The sequence below is a fragment of the Aureococcus anophagefferens genome (genome assembly GCF_000186865.1).
Source record: "Aureococcus anophagefferens unplaced genomic scaffold AURANscaffold_1, whole genome shotgun sequence".
Taxonomy (NCBI): domain Eukaryota; class Pelagophyceae; order Pelagomonadales; family Pelagomonadaceae; genus Aureococcus; species Aureococcus anophagefferens.
The window spans coordinates 1,756,989-1,766,426 of NW_008705561.1; the positions used below are offsets into that span (position 1 = coordinate 1,756,989).

General features: G+C 77.7%; 1 protein-coding gene across 1 annotated transcript; it reads right to left on the reverse strand.

The window, feature by feature from the left end:
• Positions 1-1,116: 1,116 nt before the first annotated feature.
• On the reverse strand, positions 1,117-9,030 carry AURANDRAFT_70565 (hypothetical protein; the record flags this gene model as incomplete). The annotated part of the gene is made up of 3 exons (XM_009034405.1): positions 1,117-2,132; positions 2,926-2,995; positions 3,031-9,030. The coding sequence occupies 3 exons, from the start codon at positions 9,028-9,030 to the stop codon at positions 1,639-1,641; spliced, it is 6,564 nt and encodes a 2,187-aa protein (XP_009032653.1).
• Between the last annotated feature and the right edge of the window lie 408 nt (positions 9,031-9,438).

A 9,438-nucleotide genomic window follows, 5' to 3' on the forward strand; every position in this document is an offset into this window, starting at 1 on the left:
GTTGCGGCTGGCTATGCGGCGCGACGGCGTCCAGACGAAGCGCCCCTGGAAGCGCCAAGCTCTAACTTGAAGGACAAGTTGCACTTTTCAGGCGCATTGATTAGGACGGCACGCGGAGGACCGTGCGGTAGGCGCGCTGGAACCTCGTGTCGACGGAGCCGGCGATGGGCTCGTGCTCGAGGACCGCGAGGCCCGACGCGGCGAAGATGGCCTCCGCGTCGCGCTCCGTCGTCAGCTGGCCGAAGTCGATGGTCGTCGCGTACTTGAGCAGCGGTTTGACGAACCGGAGGAGCGGCACGGGCCGCCGCTGGAACGTCTGCGTCACGTAAATATAACCGCCGGGCTTCGTGACGGCCGCGGCCGCCCGGAGCGCCATGGCCGGGTCCGGCATGAGCGACAGCGAGCCGCTAAAGTAGGACGCGTCGAAGCCGCCGGCGGGGCGAAGCGTGGCGAGGAGCTGGTCATCGTAGATGGACAGGCAGCGCACGTGGACGCGCTTCGCGAGCCGCGCGTCGCCCTCGCAGCGCCGCCGCGCGGCCGCGACGTACTTCATGTCGTAGTCCACGCCCGTCACGCGCAGGTCCTTGGACGCGACCGTCGACGCGTGCGCCGCCAGGGCCGACGCCGTGCCGACGCCGACGTCGAGCAGCGTCGACTTCGACGGCAGCGCGCCGAGCACGCTCTCGTACCAGCGCGCCGTCATGCGCAGGATGACGAAGTCGTAGATCTCCGGCGAGAAGTTGCGCAGGCAGAAGACGACGCAGCCCAGCACGAAGAGCGCGAAGAGCATGGTTGCTGAGAGTGTGCGACCAGTATGGAGCTGCGAGATTCGCACGATTCAGTGGCCCATTGGCTCGTGAAAATCTTGCGAAAGCTTTTCTTGACGCCGTGTTGCCGTCGACCACCGACGTCGTCGTCCGCGCCCATGATCTCCGCGGCCGACGGCCGCGGCACGCGGTCCTTCCCGACGCTCAAGGGCAAGGCCAAGGTGGAGATCGGCGCGTCGCCGCCGCCGCCGCCGCGCCCGCCGCCGCGGCCCTGGCGCGAGCAGCTGCGCCGGGACCCGCTGGCGTTCTACACGGTGCAGGCCGCGCAGCCCTACGGCATCCGGAAGTCGCGGGCCGACGTGGGCCGGAAGGTGCGATCGAGCAAGCGGCTCTTCACCTGGGCCTTCAGCTTCGGCCCGCGCGGCGAGCCGCACGTCGTCGAGCTGCGCGTGTCGGTCGTCTCGGGCAAGCGCGCCATCTCCGTCGACGGCGCCGTCGTCTACGAGGCGTCGAGCATGAAGCCGGGCTTCGCCCACGCCTTCCACATGGAGGGCGCCCACCTCGCGCGCGTCGCGGCCACGAAGTCCGTCGAGGAGAGCTTCGAGCTCAGCGTCGACGCCGTGCCCTTCGAGTCCATGCCGGACCGGCAGGCCGTGAGCGACGCCCAGGCGAACCGCGAGGACGCCAAGGCGCGCGACACGGCGCGGCGCATGGCCGAGGACGCCGCCGCGCGGCCGCCGCAGCCGCCGACGCGCGAGGACCTCGCGTGCCTCGTCCGGGAGTTCGCGTTCAAGGCGCCGCGGTCCGACGCCAACGACGCGCGCAAGTTCCTCGAGCGCCACGACTGGGACCCGGACGCCGCCGTCGCCGCCTACCGCCGCATGCGCGACGCGACGCCGGAGTCGATCCTCGCGGCGCAGCCCTCGGGGCCCGAGCTGAGGGTCGGGGAGCGGAACGCCGCGCCGGAGCGGGCCGCGCCCGCCGCGCCGCCGCCGCCGCCGGAGGCGGACCTGCTCTCCTTCAGCCCGACGCAGACGCCGCGGTCGTCGCCCGCGCCCGCGCCGGAGCCGCCGGCGTTCCAGCCGCCGGCGAACCCCTTCGACCTCTTCGACCAGATGGCCGCCCGGCAGTACCAGCAGCAGCAGCCCGTGGCGCCGCCGCCGGTCGCGCCGGTGGCGCCGCCGGCGGTCGCCCCGGCCGCGCCGCCGGCGGACATGTGGGCCGTCGCGCCGCCGCCGCTTCGGTCGGCGCCGCCGGCGGCGATGGCGCCGCCGCCGCTCGCGATGGCGCCGCCGCCGCCGCTCGCGCCGCAGCAGCCGCCGCTCGCGCCGCAGCAGCCGCCGCCGCCTCCGGCGGCCGCGGCGCCTCCGGCGAACCCGTTCGCCGCGTTCGAAGCGATCCCGCAAGGGTAGTAACCTTATTTTTGGCTCTTTGTTTCGTCGTTTCTTCTGCCTGTCCTCGGAGCCTTGGATGCGCAGAAAGGATCCGGATCGCGTCTTTGGCCCAGGGCTTCAACTTGAGCCTAACATGGCCTCGATGCACAAAACACCATCGGCTTAGCGAGACGGAGCTCGCACTTGCCGTCGATCGTCGCGCGCATCCTTCCGCACAAAATGGTCCGCCTCCTCCACGCCCTCGTCGCCGTCTGCGGCGCCTTCGCGCCCGCCGTGCGCCGCGCGGCCCCCGTGCGACTCGTGCCCCTTTGCGCCGAGCCGAGCCGCATGTCAAAACTGTTACACAAGGTGAGCTTCGGCTTCCTCGGTTCCAAGCCGGAAGTCGAGCGCCCGAAGCTCTTCATGGAGGCGCCGGCGGAGATGAAGCTCGACGGCGCCAAGTACGCCGACGACCTCGAGGCGTTCATGGACACGCCCGCGCCCGCGCGGCCCGCGCGAAAACAGCTCAAGGCCGTCGAGGGCGCGCTCGAGGGCGGCGACGAGGAGGGCGGCGAGGGCGCCACGGCGGTGAAGGAGATCAAGGCGCCCCGCGAGGCCCTGGCGTCGGAGAGCGACATCGAGAAGATGAACCGCCTCTTCGGCATGTCGAGCGCGGACAAGTAGGCGCGCGAATGTAAAGACCCCGGTTCCCCAGCTGCTTCGTACGCACCGCTCCACGAAAGGAGCGCCGCTGCGCGTGCTCGCATCGCGCGGGGACTCGGAACCGGAGTGCGACTGCGACTCGGAGTCGCACCGCGCGACGCCGCGCGCCGGGGAACGCGCCAGGCTGCCAGCCTGAGTCCGATACTTAGTCCGATTACCATTCACACGAGCCGGATGCCCGTGTGGGACTCGACGAGGAGGACGAGCGCGCGCGCGTCCGGCGCGCACTCCGGGTCGTCGAGGCACTCCGCGACGCCCTGGACGAGCTGGTTCGCGAAGTCCGCGGCGTCCTCGCGGAGCGCGTCGCAGAGCGACCGCACGGCCGCGAGCGCGCCGCGCCGCGTGGGCCCGTCGCCGTCGCGCGCGAGGAGCATGAGGCGGAGCGCGAGGTCGCGGCGCCGCGCGGGGTCGCCGACGGCGTCGCCGAGCGCCGCGGCCGCGGGCGCCGCGGCCGCGGCGACGAACGCGGCGAACGCCGCCGGCGCGGCCCAGACCGCCGCGTCGTAGGTCAGCGCCGCGGAGAGGGGCTCGAGCGCCGCGTCGAAGCGGTCGCCGGCGAGGCGCTCGCCGAGGTGGCCGACGACGGCGGCGACGCAGCCGAGCGCGCGGTAGCTCAGCAGCCGCCGCGCGGCCGCCGCGACGGCGTCGGCGCGCTTCCGCTTCTTCTTGCCGGCCCGCGCCTCCGCCGGGCAGGCCATGTCGCGGACGCACTGGTCGTAGCAGGCGTCGAGGCAGCGCGGCGCGGCGATCTCGCGGAACCGCGTGGCGAGCGTCGCGACCTGGTAGTAGAACGCGGACCGGCGCGCCGCGGCCTCGTCGTCCGTCGCGGGCGCGGGCCGGAGCACCGCCGCGGGCGCCGCGGCGTCGGGCGCCGCGGCGGCCCAGGCCGCCGCCGCGCGGAGCCAGTCGACGAGCTCCGCGTCGCCGAGCTTGGACAGGAGCGCGAGCGACAGCTCCGTCGCGGCGGCGTCGACGGCGCCCTGGACGGCGCCGCCGAGGCGCGCGCGGTGGTCGACGGCGCCGAGCGCGAGGGACGCCACCGTCGCCGCGTGGGCCTTGGCCGCGCCGCGGCCCATGCGCGCCACGCAGGGCAGCGCGACGCGGAGCGCCGCGGCGGCCGCCGGCCCGCCGGCCGCGGCCGCGGCGTCGTGCGCGGCGACGACGGCCGGCAGGAGGACGCGCGGCTCGACGCCCCGCGCGAGCGCGTCGGCGATCTTGCGGCCCGCCTCGGCCTCGGCCGCGCGGACGTGGGCGAAGCGCGGCACCGTCGCGGCGACGACGAGCACGGTGCGCAGCGCCGCGGCGCGCAGGGAGCCGAGGCGCCGCGCGGCGCGCGCGTCGGCCGCGGCGACGGCCAAGACCGCGTCGACGGCGTCGAGGCACCGCGGCAGCCCCGCGCCGAGCGCCGGCAGCGCCGCGTCCCGCAGCGTCGCCAGCAGCGTCTGCACGAGCGCGAAGACCGCCGCGGGCCGCTCGGGCCCGTAGGCCTCGACGGCCGCGCCGTCGCACGCGGGCGGGAGCGCCGCGCACGCGGCCTCCACGAGCACCTCGAAGCGCGCGCCGTCGTCGCCGCGGCAGGACTCGGCGAGGGCGCGCGCGAGCACGTCGGCCATCTTCGCCGCGACGAGCGACGCGTGCCGCGCGTCCGCCGTGTCCTCGAGCGGGTGCTCGACGTCGCCGGAGACGGCGCGCGCGAGGCTCGGCAGCGTCTCCTCGAGGAGCACGCGCGCGAAGGGCGTCGCCGCCGGCGGTCCGCCGGGCTCGCGCGCCCGAAACAAGGGCCGCTCGCGGTCGAGCCGCTCGTCGAGGGCCCGCGTCGTCGCGTCGCGCGCGCGCGTCGGGCACGGCCGCGACAGCACCTTCTCCACGAACGACAGCAGGCCCGGCGCGTCGAGCAGCCCCAGGGCCCGCTTCAGCGCGCGGCCTAAAGCCCGGCCCGCGTGGGCGAAGTGGCGCGCGCCGCAGGGCGCCTCGCCGGCCGGCCACGCGTCGTCGTCGTCGGGCCGCGACGCCGTCGAGAACGCGCGCGGCCGCGCCGCGTCGTCGTCGTCGCGCGCCGGGTCCCCGGGCACGAGGCCCAGGCCGCCGCTCAGCTCCTGGCAGAGGACCAAGCGGAAGCGCTGGGCCGCGAGGCGGTCCGCGTCGTCGCCGTTCCGCCGCCGCTTCCGCCCGCGGTGCCGCCCCGCGGCGAGCTCGGGCTCGTGGCTCAGCTTGAGGACGCGCTTCCGCACGAAGCCCGCGGCGACGGCCACGAGGCTCAGCGCCGCGCCCGGCGACCGCGCGACGTCGCGCACCGCGACGGGCGCCGCCGCCGCGCCCGCGGCGAAGCACGGCTCCAGGAAGGCGCCCGACTCGGCGCCGTCGAAGGCCTCGTCGGCGCGCGCGGCCACGAGCAAGGGGCGGCAGCTCCGCGCGACGTGGCCCAGGGCCTTGACCTGGTCGTCCGCGTCGCCGCGCTCGAGCACGCGGTCCGCGGTCCGCGGCCGCCGCCGCGCGAGGCACGCCAAAGCGACGGCCGCCGGCCCCGCGGACCCCAACGCGTCGGCGACGGCGCGCAGGAGCGACGGGTCGTCGTCGGCCTCCGCCGGCGCGAGCGCCGCGTCGAAGAGCGCCGCGGGCGCCGCGCCGCGCTCGAGCGCCGCCGCGGCGACGGCCGCGGCGACGCGCGCGCCGACGCTCGACCCCCGCGCGGCGCCCAAGGCCCGCGCCCAGTGCGCCGCCGCCGCGGCGGCGTCGGCCTCGACGACGAGCGCCAGGGTCCGCGCGGCGCCCTCGCGCGCGCCGCCGTCGTCCGCGGAGGCCGCGTCGACGAGGAACGCGACGTCGCCCGCGACGTCCGCGGCGGCGATGGAGTGCGCGCCGTCGCCCTCGAGCAAACCCCGCGCGGCCGCGAGCACGGCCCGCAGCGTCGCCCAGGCCGCCGCGGCGCGGAGCTTCTTCGCGGCCGCGAAGAGCGGCCGCAGCCAGCCGCCGTCGCGCGCGCCGGGCGCCTCCGACGCCTCCAAGAGCGCGGCGCAGTCGCCCTCGAGCCCCGCGACCCCGGGCCGGCGCAGGGCCGCCGCCCAGGCGCGGGGCCAGGCGCTCTTCGGGGCCACGGCCGCGACGGCCGCGAGCGCGGACGCCCGGTCCTCGGCGAGCGCCGCGCCGTCCCGCCGCAGCAGCGCCAGCAGCGCCGCGAAGAGCTGCGTGCGCTCCGCGTCGGAGAAGCAGCGCCGCAGGGCCGGCTCCGGCGCCCCGGCGAGCGCGCCGAGGACGACCGCGCGCGCGGACGGCGCCGGCGCCGCGGCCCACGCCTGCCTCGCGTAGTCGTCGCCCGCGGGCGCCTCGGCGCCGGCGGCGCCGAGCGCCGCGAGGCAGACGCGCGCCGCGGCGCCGTCGTCGTCGCCGCCGTCGCCGCCGCCGAGCTTCGCCGCGAGGAACGACGCCGCGAGGAACGACGCCGCGCGCGCCGCGCCGAACGGCGCCGCGGCCGCGGCCGCGGGCGCCGCCTTGGGCGCGACCTTGGCGCCGAGCTTCGTGCCCCGGGCCTTCCTCTTCTTCGGCGCGTCGTCGTCGTCGGCGGCGACGCCCAGCGCGCTCCGGAGCGCCGGGCCGAGCGCGCCGTCGGACCACGCGAGTTTGTCGCCGAGCGCCGCGGCGACGGCGGCCGCGAGCGCCGCGTCGCCGCCGCGGCCGTCGAAGGGCGCGGCGATGGACGCGTAGACCGCCGCCGCCAGGGGGCCGTCGGCGTCCTCGACGAGCGCCGCGCCGAGCGCGCGGCCGAGCGTCCGGCCGTCGGCCGCGAGCGCGGCCCGGCGCCCGCGCGCGAACGTCGCCAGCGCGGTCCGCGCGGGCGACCCCGTGAGCTGGGCGCAGGTCTCGGCGGCGGCGGCGCGCAGGTCGCCGTCCGCCGACGCGAGGCAGGCGACGAGCGCGGGCACCGCGGCGTCCGGGGTTTGGGGTTTCGCGGCCGCGCGCTTCTTCGCGGCCGCGTCGCCCAGGGCCCCGAGCGCCGCGGCGGCGGCGCCGGCGGGCGGCGCCGGGTGCGCCGCGACGTACGCGACGACGCCGACGAGGCCGTCGACGCCGAGCGCGGCGGCCGTCGCGTCGACGCCCGCGGCGAGGTCGCCGCGGTCCGCGAGCCGCCGGAGCCCCCACTCCTGCGCTAAAGCCCGGCGGCCCGGCGCCGCGGCGAGGGCGCGCAGGCAGCGGTCCGCGATCTCGCCGACCGTGGCGTCGTCCGCCGCGAGGTCGACGAGGCGCGGCGCGGCGACGGCCGCGGCGTCGGCCGCGTCCGCGGCGTTCCCGACGTACGCGTCGACGGCGCGCGCCCACGTGCGGCCGTCGGGCCCCGGCCCGATGCGCCGCGCGACGTCGCCGGCGAGGCCCGGGGCCGCCAGCGCCTCGGCGATGAGAGCGCCGTCGCCCGCGGCGAGCGCCAGCACGAGCGGCGGCGCGCGCCTCGCGCGGCCCGCGACTTCGAGCGGCGGCACGCCGTCGCGGAGCGCCGGCGCGGCTAGATCGAGCCAGCTCGCGTCGCCGGCGCGGCGCCGCAGGTCCGCGCGCGCGAGGAGGCCGCCGTAAAACGCCGCCGCCAGGTCCGGCGGCGGCGCGGCGGTCGCCAACGTTCGGAGCGCGTCGTCGAGCGGTTCGCACGGAGCGGTCTCCAGGGCTTCCACGAGACTCGTGTGCCCGAAGACCAGGCGCAGGTGGTCCCAGGCGCCGGGGCCCGCCGCCAGCGCCGCGAGGGCCGACGCGGCGTCGTCGCCGGGCGCCGCCGCGAGGTCGCGGATCGCCGCGGCGACGTCGGCGCAGCCGTGGACGATGCGCACCGCCGCGAGCGCGGGCGACCGGTCGCCCTCGAGCAACGCGCCGAGGCGCGCGTCGTCGGCGAGCACGCCCGCGAGGACACCGGACCCGCAGGCGCGCGCCGCGGCGGCGACGACGGCGGCGACGCGCGGCGTCGCCTCGCGGCGCGCGACGGACCGCAACGCCAGCGCCGCGTGCGGCGCGCCCGCGCCGAGGAAGGCGGTTTCAAGGACGCGGAAGGCCGCGTCGCCGTCGTCCGACGCCGCCAAATCCGCGAGCTGGGGGCAGAGCACCTTCGCGGCGGCGTCGCCCTCCAGCGACCGCGCGACGGCCTCGACGTTCGGGGCCGCGACGACTTTCAACAGCGCGGCCCGCGGCAGCGCGCCCGCCGCGCCGCGCGCGCGGCAGCTCTTGGAGGCGGCCACGGTGAGTGCGACGGCCAGGCTCCGTTTCTCTAGCGCGCCGGTGCGCAGCGACGCGTCGATGACGCTCGCCGCGGCCGCGTCGGACGCGTCGTCGCTCAGCGACCCCTGGCCGCAGAGCGCGAGCAGGACGGCCTCGGCGCAGGCGCGCGCGTCCGGCGCGCAGGGGCCCCGCGTGTCCAGCAACGCGGACGCCTTCGGCAGGAGCCGCCGCGCGAGCTTGCCGTCGCGGCCGCGCGCGGCCGCGCGGCTCAAAGACCGCGCGGCGAACGCGAATATCGGCGCAAAGGTCCGGGGCAGGTCCGCCGCGGCGCCGTTCGTCAGCGCTTCGACAGCGTCCGCCGCGGCGCCGGCGCAGGCGACGGCGTGGCCCGCGACGTCCTCGGCGAAGGCCGCGTCGGCGGCGCAGGCGTTGCCGAAGAGGGCCGCGGGCAGCGCGACGGGCCGCGCGTCGGCGACGGCCGCGCGCTCCGCTTCCTTCGCCGCGGGGACCGCGAAGGCCCACTTGCGCGGCAGCCGCGGGCTCGCGAGGGCGCAGCGGCAGAAGACGCGCGCCGCCGACGGCGACGCGGCGCAGTGCGGCGCGAGCAGCCGCAGCGCGTCCGCCGGGCAGGCCTCGAGGAGGTCCGCGGTCCGCGCCAAATAATCTAAGATCACGTGCGCCTCGAAGCGGCCGCCGACGGGCGCGAGCGCGAAGACGAACGCCCGGAGCGCCGCGTCGTGCGCGTCGCGGGCCGCCGCGTCCATCGTCGGCCGGTCCGCCTCGGCGGACGCGGGGCCGAGAAGCGACGCGCCGAAGCCGTCGAGCGCGCGCGCGCCGCCGTCGCAGAGGTCGCGGAGCGCGGCCCGCGCCGACTCCAGGAGCTCCGCATCGCTGGCGGCGTGCTCCGTCTCGAGGAGCGACGGCGCCTGCTTCCGCGACACGCCGCCCTGCTGCCCGAAGAGCGGCAGCGCCATCGCCGATCGCGTGCGCGCGTCGACGCCGCGGCGCTTTCTGTGTTGCGATCACCGACCGACGTTCGCAGCCTCGCGACGCTTCTGCGTGCCAGCAACGGTGCGGTCGCGGCGCACGGCACGGCGCTTCGGACGGCGGCCAAGCGCGACAGGCGATGAAATGAGCTCGAGCCGCAAGGTTCACCATCAGCGACGGTGCTGCAAGGTCGACATGCTTCCCGGCAGCCCGGCCGCTCGCGCGGCAGTTGTGTCGAGAAGCTGCCCGAGCCATCGTCCCCGACGTCAAACAGTCAGTTCGCTGCCCACCCGGACGCGCGCTGACGAGGCAAGCCACCGCGCGCGGATGGACAAGGAGAACTGCTGCGTCGCCCGGGCACCCACTGGCGCCGCCGCGATGGAGAAGCAGCCGGC